Consider the following 25,181-nt stretch of genomic DNA (forward strand, 5'->3'; position numbering starts at 1 on the left):
CCAATCTGCCAGCCAAAACATACCCAGAATCCGACTACTTCCCACCACACCCTGCACTACCATGTTAATCCATTTGCTATCATATTTCACCAGAATTACTGCAGCAATCTATCTACCTCTTCCTTTGTCCCCTATTGTCTATTTTTAACAGAGCTGCCAGCGTGATCCCTTTAAAACAAATGTCAGAGTATGTCTTTCTTTTCTAAAAACTCCCCACTGGCTCTTCTGTGTCATCCAGAGTAAAAACTCAAATCCATCCCACCTATACAGCCCCACGCTCAGCAACTCCCCCTAACCTCCCCCTATTTCTTTGAGTTCAGCTACTCCTGCTCTGCCCCTCACTCTCCATTCAAGCCACATGAAATGGTGATGGACTTTATCACCATCCACCATACTGTATATTTACTCATCTATCTGTTACATGGTGTATGTCCTCCCAACAGAGTAGAGGCACCCAGAGGGCAGACTGTGTTCTGGTCCCTGCTGTAGCCCCAGCACCCGGAATTGCACCTGGAACAGAGCAGGTGCTCAATAAATATGAGTCAAATGGATGAAAGAATGAATGAATAAATTAATGGATGAATAGAGATGATTTTTGGTCATTAATATATTTATAGGTTCAAAACATAAAATATATACCAAACTATAAATTAGAAAAAGGTCCAATTGAAGTCTATCTCTGTCTCTTTTAACTAGAAAGATTGTTACTGGTAAGAATTACTCACCGGTGGCCCTGGAGGTCCTTCAGCACCAGGAGGGCCTGGGTGACCTTTTTCTCCAGGCCACCCTGGGAGCCCCATGTCTCCCTTACTACCTGGCCTCCCAGGAAGTCCTGGAGGGCCTGGTGAACCCATGGGACCAGGCTTGCAGGCACAGAGCCCTGCATTTCCTAGACAGAGGATAAAAGGCAGCTTTGTTATATTTCCTGAACAAAATTCCAATAAAAGCTTTACTATACAAAACCAATAGTGAAAATAAAAACAAAAAGGGTCTGATGTGCAAAATTCTTATTGCAGACAATTGATATCGTGTGGTGTGGGCACATGGTGTAGTGGTGTCTAGGCCTGGTCTAGATGGGAGGGATATATTGTTTCTAGACAAGTGAGGTATTTTGAGTCTTAATAAACTCATCCTGACAAATTCTAGAGGAAAACCTGATGTTCAATTCTACTGAAGAAACTTTAAGAATAAGAAAGCTTCTTATTTTTAAAAGTTTAAAAAGTCTCTTATTTGGTTCCTACTAAAAAGTCTCCTAATTGATTCCTGCTAAAGAAACAGAAAAAACAAAAAAACAAAAAATGTGGTTAGAATATAAACCCTGATCATCTAAAGAAACAAATAATAGATGAAGAGGGATTATTGACTGCATTGAATATTACAATTGATAATTCACTACAATGTATTTTCTAATCATCAGAACTTTTGATCTTAAAAAATGTCTCTAAGGATAGTCAAACTCCTCAGCTCTCATACCTACCTGAAACCAGTTGGTCAAAAAGGCACCAAAAAATTTAGAGCAAAGAAACATAGAGCCATAGGCGTTTGATGAGTTTGGGAAATATGAAATCCACTGAGAGAAACTGAAATAAAAGATCAATACTGTCCTATCTCTGCTTCTTTTAAGGAATCAAGAGGATCTCGTGAAAAAAAAAGTTACCACTTTGGAGCAAATTTCATGGCAGGAAAGTTTCTCCTTTATACTCTAAGACATGAGGTTTGACTTTTTGGTAAGTTCTAATCACATCATAAGCACATATGAAGTGGAGTACTCATAGGAGGTAACTAAGGTAAGTAACAAATCTAAACGAAATGCCATATTACACATTTCACAAATGCCCCCCACCCTGGATGTGTTGTTGTCTTCTAGGAATTCTACCTCTGATGCATACTTGCCTTTTTCTCCTTTTGAGCCTCTTCTTCCCGGAGGACCCATTTTGCCTTTTACTCCTGGTGGTCCAGGATGCCCAACACTACAATATATAACTTCACAGTGGGAAAGGGGGTGGGCGAGAGAATCACATCATTTTGTGAATGTCTCCTACAGAACAAGTGGAAGTGTCTCTTGCACTCATGTCTCCCCCTCATCCCCATTCTTTTTTCTATTCCTTTCCTATGATTCTTACTCTCTAAGAATAGATATACAAGTAGACTGTATGAATGTCACAGCACGCTTCTGCTGTGTAATCTTTGGTAAGGCCATCCCTAATCTCAGCTCTACTTACGTGGGTTGCAGAAGAAGATAATGGACAACAACAAAAAAATATCAAAACAAAACAAATAGAAAAAAACTAAGAGGAAGTGTGTGACAAAGATCTTTCCCCCTTTAATAATCAATTATTACCTAATGAAGAAAGCGTAAAGCAGAGCTTGTAAAAGAAAAACTTCAGAAACATCTGATTCAAGATGACAAATAAAATGCAAACAATAAATTCCTTGTTCTCCCTAAATCCTAAAGTAACAGACAGTAATATATACATATATCTATATCTATATCATCTATATCTATATCTATATCTATATCTATATCTATATCTATATCTGTATCTATACAGATATAGATATATATATATACAGATATATATATAGATATATATATACAGATATATATGTACTACAATGTATTTTCTAATCATCAGAACTTTTGATGATGTATATATAGTATACAAACGCCTGGGAGACAAAGAAAAAGCGAAAGAAAACAACAGCAAAAAGATGTAATAACATTATGCTAAGTGAAATAAGTCAGTCGGAGAAAGACAAATATCATATGATCTCACTTATATATGGAATCTAAAGAAAAGAATAAGTGAGCAAAGTAAACAGAAATAGTCTCAGAGATATAGAGGAAAAACTGATGGTTGCTAGAAGGGGGGTTGGGGATGAGGGAGAAGGGGAAGGGATTAGACAACATAAATTAGTAACTATAATATTATCATGAGGATATGAAAGTCAGTTTGGGGATATAATCAATAATATTGTAAAGATTTCGTAGGGTATCAGATGGACACATGTCTTATTAGGGAGACCACTTCATGGACGGTGTAGATGTCTGACCACCGCACTGTACACCTGAAGCTGAACCTGAATAATATTGTATGTTAACTATAATTTAATATATATAGTCATGGGATATGGAGTATAGTATAGGGAATAGAGTCAATGGAGTTGTAATAGATACATACGATGTCAGAGGGGCAATAGATTGGGAGGGGGTTATCACTTTGTGAGGGGTGAAATGTCTAACTATTGCATTGTTTTGTACACCTGAAATTAATTTTTTAAAAAATTAAAAAATTTTAAAAAATGTAATAAGATAGCAGACCCTAAAAAGCTGAATTCTAACCAGGCAGTAAAGAAAAGGAAAGTGGGCTGGCCCAGTGGCTTAAGCGGTTGGAGCTCCCTGCTCCACCCCACATGGAGCTCAATTCCCACATGGGCCAGTGGGCTCTCAATCACAGGGTTGCAGGTTCAACTCCTAGAGTCCCGCAAGGGGTGGTGGGCTCCGCCCCCTGCAACTAAGATTGAACACGGCACCTTGAGCTGAGCCGCTGCTGAGCTCCCGGATGGCTCAATCGGCTGGAGCGCGGGCTCTCAACCACAAGGTTGCCATTTTGACTCCCACAAGGGATGGTGGGCTGCACTGTCTGCAACTAGCAATGGCAACTGGACATGGAGCTGAGCTGCACCCTCCACAACTAAGATTGAAAGGACAACAACTTGACTTGGAAAAACATCCTGGAAGTACACACTGTTCCCCAATAAAATCCTGTTCCCCTTCGCCAATAAAATCTTTAAAAAAAAAAAAAAAAAGGAAAGGAAGGAAAGTGAAGAAAGAACACAATTTACATAAGAAATCTCTCCCAAAGTTCAGGAATTGGTATCTCTGAAAAAGAATGACAGTGAGGCCTCAAACAAGATGATTTGTTAAAGAAACAGTTATCTCCTTCTCAAAAATTGCAGTAGGACAAAATAACACACACACACACACACACACACACACAAACACAAAATTGGAGGAAACAGACAATGCAACAAGAAGAAAACTTTAAAAGAAACTACATAATTTAAAAATCAGATGGTAGAAGGCATTTCATCCTTACATGAACAGGCTGCTGCAAATGGAAACACTAAAAAAGAATAATAGCAACAACCAAATCCTTGGAAACTAGAAAAGAAATGATAGCAGAAATTTTAAAATTCAGGAGAAAAGTTGGAAGATGGAATTGAGACAATCTCCCAGAAAGTGTTATAGAAAAATTAAAAGGTGAAGAATAATGATGATGAGAAAAAGGGACATGTTGAATGGATTCTCTGAGAAAGCTATAGAGTCCGGGGGGTGTAGGGAATGGGGGAAAATGGAAAAGAGAATATCTTCAAAGAAATACTTCAAGAAAGTTATCCAGAAATGTAGAATTTGTGTTGGATTGAAACTGCCACCTAAGTACCTGCAAATAAATATGAATGTACTCACACAAAGGCCAATCACTGTGAAAACAAAGAAAAACTACTATAAGCTTTCAGAGAGGAAAAATATTTCAAAGGATTAAATATTTCAATGTTACTGAATTTCTCAGTAACAACATGGGAAGCTAGAAAACAATGCCTTCAAAAACCTGAGGGAAACATATTTCTAAACTTAGAATTTTATACTCAGCCAAACTATCAATCAAATTCCACAAGTGGGATAAAGACATTTTCAGACAAGAGCCTCCAAATTTATACCTTTCCTCAGGAAGTATAATGAGAAAGTTAATCATTAAAAGAAATATATGAGTTATGGGGGTTGAGGAGAGAGAGAGAGAGAGAGAGAGAATTTCACTCCCCGGATAATGGTAAAGGAAGATCTTAAGACAGTGTGTCAACAGCAAATTAAAAATGCAACCTGACCTAATTTGAACAGGTCAAAAAGCAAAAAGCTCCAAGAGAGGTTTATTCAAAGACATAATATTGATAGAATATTTAATGAGTTATATAATGTATTATCAGGAGATTTATACCATTCTAGGTGGGTTGAGGTTGAACTAGCAATAAGTACATTGAAAACCAAGGAAAACACAAATAAAGAAAATAAGACAATTGTTAACAAAAGGTTGTGCTAGAAAAGTAATAATATATAGTTTTATATAGCTTCACTGGAGAATAGAACTTAAAAACTATTTATTGTAAACACTGAATATTTATTTAACCAAAACTATGATTATAACTATATTTTCCAAGGTGCACACGTGTGGTTGTGAGGGAGGCTGAAAAGGGCTAAATTCATCTTTTATAGCGGGAAGTCAAAAGATAATGCTCAAACTGAAAAATTAACAAATAATAACACGAGTATGTTGGATGGCAAGATAGAGGCAAATAACAAAAGATCCAAGAAGGAAGAGGAGAAGGGGTTGTCTGGGATGGCAGTTCTTCATAACTGGCTTTGTAGAACTGGTTGGCTTGTAAGCCATGTCCATATATAACTCTGATAAAAATTAAAACTACATTTAAAAAATAAAATTATATTAATTTGCAAAACTCTGTTATCACACTTAAATTGTTCACCAAATATTTTCATGTTTTAATTGATGTGATAGTCCAACATCAGTTTACTTTTTTGTAGTATTAATATTAACTTGGTTCATGAACTATTATTTTTAAAACATTCAGAAAGTCATATTTTCTGAATGCCACTACAAATATCAACATAAATGACAGTGAATGTGAATGAGGAGCATGTTACCATCTGATCCTGGAGGTCCCTGCAGCCCTGGTGGTCCAGGCAACCCAGGTGGTCCCGGGTTCCCTGGTTTTCCTGGAGCAGAATCAGGTCTTCCAGGTATACCAGCTTCCCCTGGAAGTCCAGGATGACCAGGAAGCCCTTGAGGCCCAGGGTGTCCCATCATGCCTCCAAGAGAAATCAAGAATGAAAACTACATACACATTCAGATTAAACTTTTCTCTTGAAGAAATCAAATCAGTACATTTTTCCTTAGGCTGTGGAATTTTATTTTTGAAGGAAAAAAATGTAATTAAAAAAATAACTGAATATTTCAGTTACCAAAATGCCTCACCTCCGATGAAGCAAGCACATTAAGTGGAAACAAACATGTTTGAGAATCAGATTTTCTCGTCTTTCCCCACTCTTTAAGGTTATTAGGAGAGAAATATATATTATTCTATTAAAATTATTTTTTTCAATCTTTCCAACTTGATAACTTGGTAATAAATAATCTGAATAAGCACATTAGCACATTTAGTGAATAAAAATATGGACTCACATAATCATCTATATAGGACATAAAATATTAATACAATAGCAACCAAAGCTGGTAGGGAAACATAGAGGTGCTGGATTTGAACCTGGCCTCTCCTTCTCTAGCCACAGGCACTTTAGTAGGTTATTTAACTTCTTTAATCCTCATATCTACCTCAAAGGCCTGTTTTGAGGATTAAATAAAATAATCTACATAAGAAGCTTAGTGCAATGTTTGGCGATGGCACATGCTCACTGAACGATCAGATGTTCCGTGTGCTCAGAGGTCAAAGTGAGTAATGCAGCAGCAGCCACATCCTGCTTCCCCTTGACCTCCTTCCTATTCCTTCTCTCTGGTGGCTTTGGCTTAAAGACAGCTGGAAGCCTTCCTGGGAGCGTGAACACTTCTCCTACCTGTGTCTTCCTAAGCATGGCTGCTTCTAGAATCTCTTTGTGGAAGATTGCGGTTTTCAAAGATGGCTACCATGTCCCTCACACTCTTGTAGCACCTTGACACTCCCTTATCAAGAAATGGAATGTCTCCCTCCCTTTGAATGTGGTGGGCTTTTGTGACTGTTTGAATTAATAGAGCATGATGGTCTGACACTAAACGGTTTCCAAAGCTCGATTATTAAATGTGATTCAGCTTTTGTCTTGCGGGCTGAAATGCTGGGGACTGGAGTCCTAACTCACCATAGAAGCAATCTCATTGCTCTGAAGCTCCCATGCTGTAAGGAATCCTAAATTAAGTACAGAGTCCACACAGAGAGGTCCTGTGTGGACAGAGATATATGAGAGAGATAGGAGGGAGATGCCTGGCCAGTCTGCATATTCCAGTTGCTGCCAGCATATGGCTGCAAGCATATGAAAATCCCTGATCTACAATTGCTCAGCTGAGCCCTTCTTGATTTCTTGAACCACAGAAAGAGTGAAAGGGAATATAATGATTGTCATTATTTTAAGCCACCAGGTTTGGATAATTTTTTCAGAAATAGACAACTAAAACCCTGTCAGTAATCAGTATTATAGCATGCTAGTTAAATAATGGCTTTCATTATTGTATGCATATGTGCTGGGGCTTTGATATATTTTCACACGTCGTCTTGACTCCTCAAACAACTGTGAAAAGTTTGTACGTTATAGATAAGTCATGGACAATTTAGGCCAAAGATGGGTAATAATAATAATAATGATAGTTAATACAGTCTTTACTATATGCCAGGCTGTATACCTACTACTTCTTTTGACCCTGAACAAAAACTCCATTTTGTAAATGAGAAAACTGAGGCACAGAGAGGTTTAACAAATGCCAAGATCACACAATTTATAAGTAATAGAATCTGGAATGTTTTTAGTTCGTAGTATAAATGCATAATTATTTCACTATACTATATTAAGTGGCAAAGTGATGATTTAATTACAGGTGTCTGACTCCAAAACCCTGCTCATCTCATGGTAAATACTGCAGGTGATTATACAATAAACATGCATAATAAAGGCTATATACATTGGTATAGTTAGGACAAAATGGATGTGTGCTTTTGTGGACTTGGCTGCCATCTTGTCTTCATGCAATTCCTAAGAGCTGACTCAGAATCTCCACAGTCGGTCACTGGATGGACCTGGATGCTGCCTTGTCCCAGTGCCAGGGAAAATCCTCAACCAACTTCCAAGAGCGAGAATGGCTTATAGTGTAAAACATATCGCAGCCTTGGCTATCCATTTGTAGAGCATGAAATCAATTAAGTTGTGGCCATCATTCAACTTTTTTTTTCAAAAGAAAAGAATAAAATAGAAAATGTAGTGCATCATATTCACAAAGGTATTATTTTGTGAAATTTGTGTTTTAATTATATGCCTATGTGGATACACGTATGTGTGTGTATGATGTAATATAAATGCAATACAATATAAAATTTATTCTTACTATGGGTTGTAGTCAAGATTTGAAAGCCACTGGGTTAATTTTTTTAAAATAAAAAGGGGTGGGGGCTTGTGGAATTAAGAGGTTTCCTATTATATTTGGTTTTGAATCTGTTAGGCACATGTGTCACTTACTCCCATGGGGTTTTGGTTTCAATCTGCTGGAAACAGTATTTTATTATAAACAAGCCCGAAAGGAGAAATCTGAGACCAGAGTCTAGTGCTTTTTGACCAACAGAGTACTCTATATGATTTATACAGTCCTGGGTCAGTCAGGCCAAGGCTATGATATCTAAAGATTAAATGAATTAGACAAAATTCTACTACCTTTGTGGCCATCAGATCCTACAAAGTAGAAGCTAGATTCATGAAAGATTAAACAAGAATTTTGCAGTTAATAGTTAAATATCTCAGGAAACGTTTCACTCCTTCTCAGTAAATTTAACAAGAGACACAGACTGGATAAATTACATTTATTCAAGACTTTTCTCCTCACATGTTTAATCAGTTCCCCTGGGTTCACAGAACGCGAATATCCTCTAAATTTCTATTCCTAATCTTACTGGCAATACTAACCACCACAGCACTTGAAGGAGTTTAAAGTCCTTAGGTCAACAGAATTATTTTCCAGGTTCTTCATCAAATATTACCATGAGATATATGATTTTTTGTTTGTTTGTTTATTGCTTTTTGTGTTTTGTTTTGTTTTGAGGGGAGAGGCTGGTTTGTATTTCTAACTAAGGCTGAATCAAAATTTTATGCTTTAATTCATAATTTGAATTTCCACACTGCATGTAGGAGATTTCAGTTGGGGCCTAGGTAGAATAACTCAATTTTGACAATAGACATCAACATGGAGAGCCTTCCAAGAGGGTGGGAAGGACCTGAAGAAACACTCTAACCCCAGCAGTGGTTTCCAAATCTTATGTGCATGTGATAAGCTTGTGAAAAGCCTGTTATGTATACATATTCTTCTCCACACCCCTGAGATCTTGATTGAATATTTCTGAGGTGCAGTCCGGGAACATGGATCTCTTCCAAGTAAGTGATTAATTTGTTTGAGTTCAGTGGTCCTTCATCCTGTCTGTACATTAGAAATACAGGGCACTTTTATACTAGCAGAGGCCTGGGTCCATCCCCCAGGGAGTCCAACCTTCTGGTCTGGGGTAGGCACAGCCCTTAGCATTTTTGCAATGCTCCTAAGGTGATTTCAGTGTCAGCTGGAGCTGAGCACAGCTGGTGTGGACAAGAATCTAGCAGCCCTGGCTTATAAACGCCAGTGGAGTCATACCTGGACAGTCGTCCCCTGGTCTACCCGGGGGGCCGGGGGGACCAGGGGGTCCAACATCCCCCATCTCTCCATAGCGTCCTGGGAGCCCAGGATCCCCCCGAGGACCTGCAAAACACAATGACATTTGAACATAAGAGGCATAATATCTCCATTTTAAATTTCATATACAATTACTTTTTGCGAGGCTTGTTGAAGAACAACTAAGAGACTCTTTAGCAGTTTCTCACCACATTTTAAATGTTCTATCTTAGGTCTGAGCCCCTGTGTCTGCCTGTCCTCTGCAGACACATAAACTTTGGGCAGTGTTATCATTGTCACTGATGGAGACCACTCTTTTCTTGGAGGCAGCATCTGGCTAGGTCTTAGTCAAATGGTTTTACACATACATATATGAACAACTGGACAACCCGACTTTCGGAAAGGTGACAAAATAAAATCCCAGCATAGAGTTTACATACTAAAATAAAATTTGATGTCCTGTGTTGATAGAGGTGAACCAAGATACATATCTCTACCTGCGCTTGTGTGATGATACATTCATGCTCAAGTTCAAATATTTAACCTTCTTAGTGTACAAACTATGGAAATACTGGGCCAGATTCTTCTGTCAGGGCCACTCAAATCCCATTGGCAAATAATTAGTGGAGGAACCGAATGAAACACAAACCTTTAAGCGGAAAAGGTGGAGTTGCCAAAACACCTGGTGGTCCTGGGTGCCCGCGGTCTCCAGGATCCCCCTGAAATCATTCATTCATTCACTTTTCTTAGAAATATTAATATTTTCTCATGTTTCCTAGCATTAAATAAATATGAGAGGGGCCAAAGTACATTCATATAAGAAATAAAGATTACAGGCTGACTAGACAAATGAATAGTTTATAGGTTTCTAGGAAAAAACAGAGGCATCTGACCTCCTACATATGAACAGACGTACATAACCATCTGGCCAAGATCTCTCAAAAGAAAAAAATGGTTTTAACTCCAACAAAATGATTCCATGCTCATAAATTAGCTACCTCTGAAACCATGAAGTTTCGTAGACATACAATGAGCATTAATGTCTAACTTGGCATTCTAGGACAAATATTTTATTCACCTACAAGATCTGAGTGTACATTTTATTTTAACAGCAAATATTGTCCCCCTTAATTGTGTCTCTCTCATGTCACTATGGCTTTTCCTGAGCAAGTGCTGAATATGGGGTCACAGAGGTTACAAAGGGAAGAAAACAATTCAGTGGTGGCGAAAACAGAAAGCTCTCTACAACTCCCTCCGTTTTTAATCGTGATACTATATGACCCCGGTGGAATTTTTTAAACTTTCACCACCATTCACCTTCAAAATAATTGTTGCTCAAATGTAAAATGTAATCATTAAACATGCTATAAAAATAATATATACAAAATTAACTCTGTCTCTTTCAAAAGTTACAGTTTTGAATCATTTGTTGAAATACTTTTGTTAAATTTATTGGTGTGACATGGGTTAATAAAATTCTACAGGTTTCAAGTGTACAGTTCTGTAATACATATTGCATTGTGTGTGGAATTTTATTAGGCAGTAATCAAATAGGCTAACTTTTTTACCTTTGGGCCAGGAAATCCAAATGGCCCAGGATCTCCAAACAGTCCTGTTTCCCCCTACAAAACCAGAAACATGCCTTTTATAAAAAATGTGATTGGGTGACAAATGATCTCATTCTTGTTTAATTTGAACAACACATGCTCACTGAGGTTCTGTGCAAAATCTCCACATTGCTTTTGTGTTGTATCAGTTTTGTGCTTTAGTTTTTGCACCCACAACTAAATCATATAATTCATAAAATGAATGTGTCTCTCTTTCCAATTACTGAGTGCATGTTTGCGGTGGTACAACTTTGGAATGACAGTGAATTGCATTTACTAATGAACTGTATTTGTCATCTCCATAATGGTGTACCTTTACCTTTAATCCTGGAAAACCTGGAGATCCATGGGAGCCTGGGTCACCCTAATAAATTCACAAAAATCAACACCAACAGAATTAAATTAAAATGTATGCACCAGTTCAAGGAATCATGTTTTCACATTATGAGACTGCTCCATGGGTATTTAATCTTATCTGCAAAGATAGTTGAATAAAAGGAAATAAATATAAAATATATGCCATTTCTTTATAACATTTACCATTTTAATTGCTTATTAGTTTTATTTCTTTTTTAATTTCATGTCCTTGCCAGTGCTATAAATTAGGAACATATTTTTATTGTTGTTACTCATGCTTTTTAGTTTAACTTAATTCTTGCATTAGGCTAAATATCTTTGAAGTCTTTGCAGTATAATTTGTCTAGAGATAAATAGTTGCTCTATGCATTGATCAGCAATAAAAATTACCATGGAAGCCAATGTTGTCCCATTAAGTACTAAATCTAGAGCCAAATACACTCAATGCCCATGCCGGCTGGGACGTCGCCTCCATAGTGACTATGAATGGGGATCCCATTAGTGACACGTGTGGTGATGTTTGAGGCCTCATTTTGTGTGTGTGTGTTTTCTAGCTATTGCCCCTAGATCAGTACCTTCATTCATCAAATGGATTTAAATGAACAATTCCAAGGCAGGGAATGCTACAATCATAATCCTGTCACTTCCTTCCTGCCCATTCTTCTATCTTCTGCTTGCCTGTTTTATCTAAACGGTGTCAATGGAAATGGTTTTCTGGGACATTTAGTGGTTTCACAATTCTTGTTGTCAAAATAAATTGTTCCTATTTGAGATAATCCCACTCTTGAGGTCTCAGAAATGTTGATCTAGTTTTATAAAAATGTAAGAGAGAAATGCCTCCGAACACATTGACATTAAGGACAGCATGAATGATCCTTACCCGAGGGCCCGTGAACCCAGGGATGCCCTTTTCTCCTTTTGCCCCAATTCCAGGCTCCCCCTTAAAGAGATGGCAACATTTAGAAGGGTTCAAGCAACAATACTGTAGCAATAAAGAATGCAAAAATAAAATGAGAAATAAAAATTATTGCCAGCATGTTAAAGAAAATAACTACTTTAGAAGATGTACCCTACAGGATCATGATAAAACAGTGAAAAATTCTAATAATATATATTAGCATTTAAAGCAATGATAAAGACCATGCAAAAAAAAAATTTTTTTAAATCAGAAACCATTTAAAAAAAATTTTTTTTTAATTAAGATAGCACATCTCACACACACACACACTCACACACACACACACACAAGTTACTTTAGTAAACTACCTTAGGTCCTGGTGGTCCTGGAGGTCCAGCCATTCCAGGCATTCCTTTTACACCCTAAAAATCACAATGAGCATCATCTGGCTTATTCTTATTGTTTAACTTACTGAATTCCATCTCTTTCAGAAATTACCTCTTTCAACAACTATTTTACTAATTTTTGAAATAAAGGGTTACTCTTCAACTTAGCGACTAAGACCCAAGTGCACTTATAAATGAGACACTACTGAGGCCATACTTTGTGACAGGTGGAGCATCACGGGGTACAGTGAGGGACAACCATAGAGCAAGGGCAGCATATGCAAGCTCAGGATGTAGCCTTTGAGAGGAGGGTCTCATTTTTAAGCACATTAGTGAAATTTTATACAGTCATTCGAGATTGACAACAGAACCCACATGTGGCACCAGTAACATCAGAACTGGAGGCTGACAGAGGAATCCGTCTTCGCCAAGAGTCAATCATGTGCCCAGTTCTACGCATCACTTCATTTTCTATTATCAAGACATCAAGTCCATATGTAACATCTAAAGGACAACTGGACTTCCAGTGGTCTTTTCAGTCCACATAGCAAAGATCATATTAGTGGGGCATGATTGCTGAAGGACATGTCACAATTTAGCAGCTCAAGCTAGGTCTGCAACTCAGCAGCTAGGTGAACTTGAGAATACTGGCAACCTTTCCAAGCCTCATGTTTCAACTCTGTACAATGAGACTACTTAGAATACCAACCTGTTAAGGTCGCTTTGGGATTAATGCAATAATGCGTGTGGGGGCTCAGTACTTGGCTGGCACAGGTATGTGTTCAAGCGATGTTGACCATTACTATTTTACCAAAGTAACATACGGATTGGAAATTACCTTTTCTCCTTTATAGAGAGAAAAATCAGGGGGCTGTATCAGTAGGGTGGGTCCAGGAGAACCTTGCGGGCCAACCTCACCCTTTAAAGGAAAAATCAATAGGAATTTCATATTAACTTTATTTTGAAATAAAATATGAAACCAAGGAGACTTTCACCCATATATTATGATGTAATGTTTACTATCCTGTGTGTATGGATTTAAAATTAAAGTTGTGGCAAATAAATGATGTAATTTTAAATATTTATTGTTTTGCATAAGTAATGCATACTTTTTATTAAAAATAAATTTAAAAACTAAAAATGACCCCTAAGCCCACCATCCAGAGACAATCTCCATTAGAACTTTGGTGTAGTTCTTTGCGGTGTGTATGTACTGTGTGTGTGTGTGTATGTATATTTACATATACACACGTGTGTATATGTATGTGCATAATGTACATATACATGTGACCAAATGATGTGTTAAACACAAAATATGCTAGAATAGAATAATACTATATAAAAACATAACAAAAATATACAACATATTTTATATCTTTATATTTTATTTAAATTTTAATAATTTTATAATTTCCTTTTACCTGTAGTTTCTGCTCAACGTTATATCATAGGCATTTCCCCACATCATAAAGTCTTCCAATATATTTTTGGCAATTGTGTCATTTTGTTAAACGGCTGTCCCATAACTCACCCAACCACACTGGAACTCCATGAGAAAAGGGATCAGGTCTGTCTTGCTAAATCCCCACACCCAGCACTGATCCTAGCCTGGCGCAGAGTAGATGCCACAGTTTTTGAACTATTTGCCCACAATTGTTGAAAGAGCCATTCACCAGCTGTTAGACATTCAGATTGTTTCCAGATGAGCTGCCATCTTGAAACACTTTTCTAAAGCTTGTCCTTGCTAAGTTTCATGCTTCAGTGTCAAGGACTGTGAGTGTGAGGGAGGGAAGGAGTAGGAGATTGTGTGTTGCTAAATGCTTCTGGTTCTAGTTCTTTATGTTTTTATTTATGCATGGAGTTTGAAATTTTGATGAAATTGTGAAATTAAGCCAAACAAATCAGTAATCAAACAAGATCTTTAGCCTGGATGTATTAGCATAAATATTCAATTGCTTGTTCAATTGCTAGAGTAAAGTGTGTCACATAAATTAACGTGAATTTAGTGTTAAATTTTGTCAGAACTGTCATTTTAGAACCACAGGTAATGGTGCCATAGTAATTCAACAAAGAAAAATGCTTGGCCCTAAAATTGGGCATCGACTAGATAATGAACCCAGTTAAGTGACCATCAGACCAGCCTCCACAACCCAGGCAGCACATACATTTTAACATCTGCTCCTCCGTACAAAAGGGGATGCTTACCGGGTCTCCCATTTGCCCCTTTACTCCTACACCAGGATTACCCTGGAAATAGAAAATAAATAAATAAATCTAATCGCTTTTGAATATTAAAGAAGTAATTACAAGCACAACTTCTGGCTACACAATTTGTTAGAAGTTCATTTATTAAAGACTTTGGGGAGTCTAATAAGAGGAAGGACACCATTCTGACAAGTCCCAGTGGTACTTGTCTTACCTCATGGTACATGGGCTGTATGTGTATTTTATTCACGGCCACCTACCTTCAAACCTGGACTCCCAGCCTGGCCCGGAGGTCCCTAAATCAACAGCAGAAACACACAAATCACATGTCAGTCGCAGAAATCAGAAGGTGTTGCCGTTGGTTGTCCCAGATTCCTCTTTAGAAAACCCTTGATTTTAAAACACCCGTGTGGGACTTCCTATCATGGTGGGGCTATTTGCTACCCCCAGAACACCTGTGATTCAAGAGGGCACTCACACCGATAATGGCGGGTGTGCCCTGATGCATCAGGTGATAATCGCCCAAAGAACCCACCTGTACCTGACCCCAAGATGGTGATTTTGCTTTTTTTTTTTTTTTTTTTTTTGTGGTATTCAAATGTCAGGTCGGCTTTTTAGAGGGACAGAATGAGCAGTGCTGTACTTACGGCTAAGCCATGCTCTCCTGGATATCCCACTGGACCTGCCGGGCCTCTCAAACCCCTGGGTCCCTAAACACAAGAAAAATCAGTGCATTCGTTACCAAAAATCACAATCATCGTTCACAGCAAGAGCTGCATGTAATCCCAAGTGAATAAAAGTCTCCACAGAAATCAGCCCTGGGCACACATGCCTGCTGCAGCATCTTCACAGCAGCTCTGGCATGGCCGTAGGGCACAGAGCCACCTGGCAGCAGCTCTCTGGCAGGTGTAACAAACTCCTATGTTAGGATTAAATTAAGACCCAGCGATCAATCTACTTACTTATTTACAAGTAAATCTTATAATAGCAAAAGTAGAGAACAAAGAAAACTGGTGACTAGCTACTCCTAACTTCCATATATGTTTTAAATTTGATACACATTAGGGTGCTTTTAAAATATTAACATTAATTAATATTAAAATATAAATGTATATTATTTAATATATTTTTTAAACGTGACCTGTCAGATCAATGCAAATAGAAACGTGGTCTCCAATTCAAAGTCAAGATGATTCAGTCATAAACAATTTTCTGCAGCATGTAATTGTTGCAACATGAATTTATACCCAAATTCACAAGAACAGGTGATAGCTGGGCATTCCTGAAAGTGTGGAGAGAGGCTCTCCGTTCTCCCCTGGCCCTGCCCAGGTCCAGTGATTTGCAAGGCAAGTGTGCAATAAAGTTGCGCTTTCCTGGAGGACAAATGGGTATTTATTTTAAAAGCGACATCAAGGTATCTCATTAACTATACAGAACTGAGCTTCAAGAGCAGCAAGGACAGCAACCTAGGCAAGCAATCCTCTCTACAGCCAGAAGTGACCACGCAAAATTATAGGTTAACTATTAGGAGGCAAAATTACTTTCCATTTTAATCTTGTGAACACTGATTAATTGGAAAGACTAATATAAGCATTGACTTACAAATTTCAGCGAGATGAGGACAGGGCAAAATATTAAATGTAATACAAAGTGACTGATTCCATAGGCAGAATGGTATAGAGCAAAATCATTTTCACTTGACATATATTATGTACATATTTCTAAGCTGACTTCACTTTCTGAATGTTAAGTGACTGTATATACCTGAGCAAAACCAAATGATGATTAAAAGATAGGCAAGCAAGTTAATCAAAAGCTTGCTAAGATTCAAGGATGGCTTCGTGGGTGTGTGACCTGCGCAGTCACACAGGGTTTCATGCTTGATTTAATGCTCTGCTGTCACCACCTTGACATTCTTAATGATTTTTGAACAAAAATTAACAGGGACCTACATTTTCATTTTGCGCTGGGAGGACCTCGCAAATTTTGTAGCCGGTCCTGCTGGGATACAAACCAGTGGGGACCATAGGCTATTTGGGAAAAGAGAAGCACGTGCCCGCTCACGAGACTTACTGGTAAGCCTGGAGGTCCCGGGTCCCCTCTGTCGCCCTGCAATAATAACAACACATTGCTTTAGAAGAGCAACACTGTTTCCTAAAACACACGTGATGGAAAAGTGGGAGCACACACAGACATTACTTGAGCTGTCTAACTGTGCAGTCTGCTCAATTTTTCGGTGTTGAAAAGACAACTGTGGAAAGCTGTGTGGAGGTGATTTGGGGCCTCCATTCTTAGGTCTGAATTCTGCTTCTACTCAGCTGAAACCAGAGAAAGATGATGGAATCATAAGTATGTGGAAATCAAGACGAGAGTTCATCTTTCCGTTTAAAATGGTCTCAATTCTCAATCCAATGGTCCCATTACATCACAGTTAAACTGCACCTGGTCTAACTGCCAGACGCAGCCTCCCTTTACAGATACCTCGCCCCTTTTATCACCCTAGAGCAGATGTGAAGGGAATTCGTGTGGAAATTCTCTCCCATCTGCTTCTGTGCAGATCTGCTGCCTTGTGGCTCTCCTTGAGACTACCTACTTTAAAGGATCAAAGGGTGTATATTCTCTTGAGTACAGGCTCTTTTTTAAAATAATGTAAAACATAATACATTGTAAAATATACATAAAAGTTTACATTTTAACTATTTTAAGTGCATAGTTCTGTGACATTAAGTACATTCACATTATTGTGCAACCATCACCACCGTCCGTCTCCAGAACCTTTCATCTTCCCCAATGTAAACTCTGTACCCATTGAATACTATCTCTCATTTCTCCTCCCCCAACCCTGGCAACCACCATTCTACTTCTTGTCTCTACGAATCTGATGACTCTAGGAACCTCAGATAAATGAAATCATACAGTATTTGTCCCTTTGTGACTGGATTATTTCACTCAGCATAATAACCTTAAGGTTCATCCATGTTGTAGCACGTGTCAGAATTCCCTTCCTTTTTAAGACCGACTAATATTTCATTGTATGTGTACTCCACTTTGTGTTTATTCACTCACTCATCACTGGACACTTGGGTTGCTTCCACCTTTTGGCTATTGTGAATGATGCTGCTATGAACATGGGTCTACACATATCTGTTTGAGTCCCTGCTTTCATTTTGTTTGGGTATATATACAAAAGTGGAATTGCTGGATTATAGGGCAATTCTACATTTGATTTTTTGAGGAACTGCCATTCTGTCTTCCACAGTGACCACAGTACACACATTCCCAGCAGCAATGCCCCAGGGTTCCAATTTCTGCACATAATTGCCAACACGTGTTATTGCTGTTTGTTATTTTTATAGTAACGATATGAATGAATGTGACATAGATATATGATCTCTTAAGACCATTGTTTCTCCAAGGTTATTGATCTGCAAACCACTTTTATTAGGTATTTCTCTTTAAAATAAGGAATTCTCTATATCCATCTCCGCTTCCATCTCACTGGTTCTCTCTTGCACAATTACAAAAAAATACTCACCATAACTAATACTGTATAGTCAACTATGGCTTACAATATGCTGTAATATAAATTATTATAACAAGTCATCAGCACCGAGAGGAAGTCAGGGTAGATATCGCTTTAATTTTCTTTCACATATAAGGAAAATGAGAGGTCAAGGGGGTTACTGAAAGTCACAGTAGTAGACAAGAGTCAGTTCTCTCCTTCCTAAACACCATGCTGTTTCCTAGAGGGACCTTGCTTTTGATGCCAAGTTTATTAACCATCAGGTGAGCCGTAAACAGAAGCATAGTTCTTGCTGTTTAACAAGTACGAATGGATGCAGAGGCCACAAACAAATACTGTGAGCTCACTGAAAGGATCACCACTCAGCTGTGCCCACTCTGGGTGGCATGAAACTCAGGATCTAGTGGCAGAATCTAGGACTTTTATCTAATTGCTGCAGAATATTCTTCCTTAAGACGAATGGCCACGTCTTGAAAATGTACTGTATCTCTCCTCTCGATTTAGCGTATCTAGCGATCTCCTTCCGCTTACCCATGGCTACTCATCTTAGAGAGATGAGGTGGTCATTCAAGAGTTTACTTCTGAATATTCGTATAGCATTCTCTGCTAAAAACACAAAAGCATTTAATTTTCCAGGGCAACTGCTGTAATGTTTCCATAACTTTCAAGTTCAATAGTGGTGACTTCTATTATAAGGGAATGCAAGTACTAAAGTTAAATTTTAACTACAAATAAGTCAGTGCTTCTCAACAGGGGGTACTTTTTCTTCCCAGAGGCCCTTGGTAATGTCTGGAGATATTCTGTGGATGGTGGGAAGGGTGCTACTAGCACTCTGGATAGAGGCCAGAGCTACTGTTGAACACCCTACAACGCACAGGTCAGCCCTCACACAAATGATTATGTGGTCCCAAAGGTCAACAGTGCCACAGCTGAGAAACAATGAATTGAATTCTGCAAGAATCGGTGGGAGATACTGAAATTTTATAGCCAGAGCAACTAAAGCCAAGTGCCTTCACTCGAGAAGTATGGCGCCATCATAGACGGTCAAGGTAATGACAAAAACCACCATGCTCAGGGACATTTCAAAGGAAACCTCAGCCCATGTGTTTCCTGCATGGGTTTACCTAGGTGGAAAAAAAGTTCTTTTAAACTCACCATAATTGTAATGCTTACCTGAATACCTTTAATGCCACCTAAAATGAACACTGAGTTTCCTTTTTCTCCCCTTTCCCCAGGCCGGCCCTGAAAATAAAATATTCACTTAAGAGAGGAGGAAAGCATATTACTATTTCAGCATTTTCTTTTCTATGTGCAATATTACTCACCAATAAAATTAGCATTGTAGTCATGTTTCACTAATGGAGATTTCTTTACTCTCTTCATTATTATTATCATGATTCTAAGGTATATAGTCATTCAGTATTCGGTTAAAATCTATTAAGAAATCTCCAAATACAGAGTATCTACTAATACATTTATATTTATATGTGTATATATATAAATATATAATGTATCTATTTGTAGGTTATATATAATATATACTAATATGTTAATAGCTATTTATTAATTACTTAGCAGGAATAGTGCATTTTCCTTCACCATATAATACACAAGTATTATTTTTACAAATAAACAATTTTGCAATTGTCAGTTAATAATGTGCCCTAGAAATAGTTTTTAAAAATTGATTTTATCCATTTCAATATTTGTGTTTAAAATAGAGCCTCTGCATCCCACAATAAGAAGAACTTTTAAAAATCAGCATGTTCCCTTTGGAAGTTTTTTGTATGTAGCTGCAAGTTTACTTAGGGCATTTTTAAAAAGTTAATGAAATACCTTAATGTATTCTTTTTCCCCAAAGTTTTCCTACTTACTATCTTAATTATTCTACTTACTATATTAATATATCTTAACTGGGTTCCCACATGAAAATGTTAACCATTTTTATATGTTAGGCTCCTACAAAGGACATGCTGATGTCACGGTTAATCCCTCTTAGAAGAATGCCTGACTTGGTTTCCAGTGGGAGACCCTTCCGGTTTAACGGTAAGTTCCATCAGCAGCTTCCTTGAGAAATCATATTTGCCTGCACAGACAGGCCTTGCTTAGCACAGTTCTAATATACATGGATTTCAGTTCCACAGTTAAGTTAAATAGCACCAGTCCTCCAGCCAAATGGTTCAAAATTCAGTTATTACTGTGTACTCACTGAGTACCTACATTAAGTACAAATGTTACTGCTAGCTCATCGGTGCGCAGATGGCTCGTAACAGATGCAAATCATAATCACTGACTGACCACATCATTGCTTTCAAAGTCTGTCCGTGACTGGTCACTGCATATCGATTAGAGTACACAAAACACTCACACACACACTCACACACACACACACACACACAGCAAAGTGTGTAGTTGTGTTGCCCCCTTATTTCACAGTGAAAAACCCAAAAGACAGCTCATAAGAACACTGAAGAAGGGAATTGGCCAACAAAGATAAAAAAGAAGTGAAGAAATGGAAAATGATAATGCTGGACGTGAAATTCAAACGGAACATAAATGGAGCCATGGGAGAAATAACTGATTTGTGGGAATATTGGTGCTGCTGTCATTCCAGCCAGAAGAACTTAGTGAAGACAAATTTATCAACCTTAGAAAAGGGAAGTGGTTGTGAGAAGAAGGACGAAGATGTGCCAGAGGAAGGGACACAGGCAAAATAATTTCATGTTAAAGAAACTCTTAGAAATATTTCACAACACTGGAAGCTGATCCAAACTTAGAAAACAGTATGACAAGTCATTCAAGCATAGAAACATTCACTTCATATTGTAAGTTACATGATGAGAAGAGGCGAGCTTTGTTCAAACTACTCTTGACACGTCTTTACAAAGAAGGAAAACACTCTAATTATCGATGCGTCTAACGTTGTAAATTACAATGTACTAAATAAATATTAGTTTTTTAAAAAATTTCCCTATATATTTATAACGAACAATAAGAGTTTTTAATGTTTTGACAAAACATTTTAAAGGACACAGAACAATGGTAATTTTTCCCATTGTGTGGTAAGCTTGTTTTGTGTGGTTTCAGCTTAGGTTAAGGTCTCACACTACTATGCAAAGTGAGGGCTGCCTATACATGAAATGAGTCAGAGGAAAGAAAGCTGCTTTGCAAAGAGACCATCGAGACAAACTTCAGTACCATGATCAGTGCTGCATGTGTGTTACAGCTAAAATGGAGAACCCCTGCTCTCTTGAATATTCATAGACACTCAGTAGAATGAAGTTTGACCCAATTTGAAGAGCTCAAAAGACATGCACTCACCGGACTGCACTAGAGCCTTCAACTGGCTGAGTCTGAAAACAAAGGGTGGCTGAGAAGCTTAATAATGAAGGTTGGGTGTTGTTTCTTACTTGATACCACGTTTCTCTGAAAATAAGACCTAGCTGGACAATCAGCTCTAATGTGTCTTTTGGAGCAAAAATTAATATAAGACCTGGTCTCATTTTACTATAAGACCGGGTCTTTAATATAATATAATATAATATAATATAATATAATATAATATAATATAATATAATATAATATAATATAATACAATACCTGGTGTTATGTTAACTTTTGCTCCAAAAGACACGTTAGAGCTGATTGTCCAGCCAGGTCTTATTTTGGGGGGAACACGGTACCACCAGAAAGATGTGAGTGTGGAAATTCTTTTTGAGCTCTATGTTCAGACCAGTTCCACTAGGACCTGGAGCAAAAGGAAAATTCATAGAAAAAAATAGGATGACTAAGGCGGTGACGATAAGAAAATCTTCTAGAAGGAATCTTGGGAAATAGTCTTCAATGAGGGAAGTGGAAAGACTGAAAAATAGTCACAGCAAATCCATTTTGAAAGGCCAACTCATCTCCAATCTTTATTTAAATGAGAAAAAGAGAAAGAGAATATAAGGGCTAAAGGAAAGGGTACTTCTTGTTGAAGTTACGCATATGTTTAAATATTAGTTCAAGATTTTGAAGGAAAAAAAACAATTAAGAGCAGGAAAGTTTTCTCAAGGGCTGAATGTTGTCAATTGTTTCTGGAAGCCATTCCATACCCCTTCCACTTACTGCATTACGGGAACTAGGAAGTTAAAAACTGCATTTTCCAGACCTCTTTGCAGCTGCGTGGGAACTAGGTTCCACCTGGGAGAGGTACTATGAGATTTGGAAGTCAGCAGTGAAGAAGACATCCTTTTTCTGGTACTGCTGATGCTGCTAAGCAGAAAGGTAGAATCTTGAGTGTTTGCTGGTGTCTTGACATGGGGTGAAAGGGAGTGGTTACTGCGTAGGTGCAGCTTCCCAACTTCTGGATCTCAGCTGTGTGTGAACCTTTGAAATCTGTAGTCCCACAGGGGCTCCTGAGTTCCACTCCTCCAACCATTAAAATAAGTGCCACATTTCCCACATTAAAGTCCTTTCTTTTTTAATATGTAGAGGGGTTAACTGTCTGCAGGGAAATCCTGAATGCTAAACAACAGAAGCTTTGCTAACTGGCCTCCTTGCTCCCTCCCCCAGCCTGTTCCCACCGTAGGGCCTTTTCACTTAAGATTCTCACTAGGATGAGCTATGGGTTTCTTACTGGGGGACCTCTAGGGCCAGGAGCTCCTCTTTCTCCTGGAAACCCTGGATCACCTCTTGAGCCATTGTAGCCATTCATGCCAGGTTTGCCTCTGGGTCCAGGGGGCCCTGGGTGTCCCTATAGGAAACAAAATTAGAAGCAAAGCATTTTTACAAGAATACTATAACACAGAGGTTATGCAATATAGGTACCCAAATTATGGTAATTGTGACTCAAATGTTGTTAAATTTTGTGAAACTTCTGTCCCCACCCACACGTGTTATGTAGCACAGTAAAAATACACAAATGAATTTTAATATGCCCCAATTTAAATTCATTTAGTTTGGAGTATTCTGGGAGACTTGGGTGGAAGCCATCCTTGAAAAGCATTAGAAAAGACTCTAATGAATTGTAAAGCACCCCTAAAACACCTTTTCCTTCTGTCATTCAGATTTTGTATTGGAAGGGAGAGTCTTAAATCCACTTCCAAAGTTAGGGCTCGCCAGCAATGAAAACTTGCATTACAAGTATACATTTATTTATAGAACATTGTATTTGACTTGACAAGTATATCTAGTTCGTATTTCAGAATGTTTTTCTCTAATCTATTTGAAAACATTGTTATTTGAGTAAAGTGTTTTGGTCTCAGAGTCATTCCACAAAACTGAAATGCAAGCACTTTTTCACGTACTGCGATGAGAAAATAAGAGAGTTTGCCTATACATATTTTTTAAAACATGGGATTTTAAGGGTTTTAATGAGCGTTTCTCCCTTCTTTAAAAACGAATGGAGAAAATTTAGGGGTACTTACAGGTATGCCATCCAAACCTGGAAATCCAGGAACACCAGTTGGACCCTAAAATTCCAGAAAATAAAACAAAGTTATAAAAGTTACTAAATTATTAGATTAACAAGCGGATTTACTTGAAAACATAAATAATTAATAACCATTTTTTTAAAAAATCCTTAGCAGTCATTGTCACCTATTTTTATATTAATGTGTTTAAATGCCAACATTTAAAAATTAACCTTTTGTACTTTTTTTTGGTACTAAAGAAGCCAGCTTGGCAGTACCAGTTCAAGGAAAACATTCAACACCCTGTAAGCTGGGCATTCAGCTTCTCAGAATCTATCTATCCTAGAGAAACAAATGCTTAAATGTGAACACAGGTAATGTACAGGATTATAAATTTTGCACTTGCACTGCACAAAGTTAGGATGGAATCTCAAATTCCCATCAACAGGGAATAAACTATAGTTTCCTCTGTACTACGACATTATGCCATAGTTTTCAAGGAATAAATTCTCTATATAAATTGACATGGAATGGTCTCTAAGCCATATGGTTGAGTAAAAAAGGGAAGACTCAGCATGTTATGTATGGTGTCACTTATGGTTTTTAAAAAGCCATGAAACAATACAACTCCCCATGGAGCACACTCATGTATTCAAATGCAGAGAAAAGGTCTAGAAAACCACACTCCTCTGGAAAGGTTAGGAAAGGGGGCTGATTATTATGGAAGAGGAGTTTAGACTAAATTTATTATAAGGTGAGAGGGGGTACTACTTGTGATTATAAAAAATCTGGCATAGTAGTGCTGGTGAGTGGTTAATATGAATCTTACACTTAAGAAGAGATGTACCTTATCTCCCACATCACCTGCTGCTCCAGGAAGGCCACTGTCACCTCTCATCCCTTTCGCTCCTGGAATCCCAAAGGGTCCGGGAGGTCCTAGGGGTCCAATAGGACCCTGTGGTCCGGGTGGTCCGGGTTGACCCTAAGAAGGAAGATTAAAAAGGAAGGTGGGCTGATTCTTAAGTAGTGTCTTCTAACATGAACATATGGTCACTTGGGCTTAGAGAGGACTGGAAAATTAGAGACTGAGCAAAGTCTAAAAACAGAAACAGAAATGGTCAATTAATTACCACCATAAGAAACAGTAACATTGCCTTTCTCAATCTGAATTTAAGCTGTATGATAAACCTGAATTACCTCATGTATACACACACACATACACACACACACACACACACACACACACACATCTATAACTGATAATAGTTCTCTGACTATTTTCATTCTGTCAGTGATATTTACAAATCTTGAGCTGTTTGGTAAAGCAAGGAACTTTAAAAAAATCAAA

At 37.9% G+C, this 25,181-nt stretch overlaps 1 protein-coding gene across 9 annotated transcripts in view; it reads right to left on the minus strand.

Moving 5' to 3' along the window:
• Nucleotides 1–25,181, minus strand: part of COL4A4 (collagen type IV alpha 4 chain) — a 113,492-nt gene that overhangs the window by 51,979 nt on the left and 36,332 nt on the right. For all 9 annotated transcript variants that reach the window (XM_074314188.1, XM_074314146.1, XM_074314163.1 and 6 more), the window contains 18 exons: nucleotides 24,681–24,815; nucleotides 23,849–23,893; nucleotides 23,059–23,175; nucleotides 19,614–19,682; nucleotides 16,991–17,026; nucleotides 15,565–15,627; nucleotides 15,178–15,213; nucleotides 14,918–14,959; nucleotides 13,551–13,631; nucleotides 12,695–12,748; nucleotides 12,309–12,368; nucleotides 11,391–11,435; nucleotides 11,033–11,086; nucleotides 10,114–10,183; nucleotides 9,447–9,551; nucleotides 5,720–5,884; nucleotides 1,894–1,983; nucleotides 726–889 (listed from right to left, as the gene is read on the minus strand). In XM_074314188.1, the coding sequence (XP_074170289.1) occupies nucleotides 726–889; nucleotides 1,894–1,983; nucleotides 5,720–5,884; nucleotides 9,447–9,551; nucleotides 10,114–10,183; nucleotides 11,033–11,086; nucleotides 11,391–11,435; nucleotides 12,309–12,368; nucleotides 12,695–12,748; nucleotides 13,551–13,631; nucleotides 14,918–14,959; nucleotides 15,178–15,213; nucleotides 15,565–15,627; nucleotides 16,991–17,026; nucleotides 19,614–19,682; nucleotides 23,059–23,175; nucleotides 23,849–23,893; nucleotides 24,681–24,815 (1,431 nt within the window). The remainder of the gene's footprint in view (nucleotides 1–725; nucleotides 890–1,893; nucleotides 1,984–5,719; nucleotides 5,885–9,446; nucleotides 9,552–10,113; nucleotides 10,184–11,032; nucleotides 11,087–11,390; nucleotides 11,436–12,308; nucleotides 12,369–12,694; nucleotides 12,749–13,550; nucleotides 13,632–14,917; nucleotides 14,960–15,177; nucleotides 15,214–15,564; nucleotides 15,628–16,990; nucleotides 17,027–19,613; nucleotides 19,683–23,058; nucleotides 23,176–23,848; nucleotides 23,894–24,680; nucleotides 24,816–25,181) is intronic.

The sequence above is a fragment of the Rhinolophus sinicus genome, linkage group LG01 (assembly GCF_036562045.2).
Source record: "Rhinolophus sinicus isolate RSC01 linkage group LG01, ASM3656204v1, whole genome shotgun sequence".
In the NCBI taxonomy this organism is placed as follows: domain Eukaryota; kingdom Metazoa; phylum Chordata; class Mammalia; order Chiroptera; family Rhinolophidae; genus Rhinolophus; species Rhinolophus sinicus.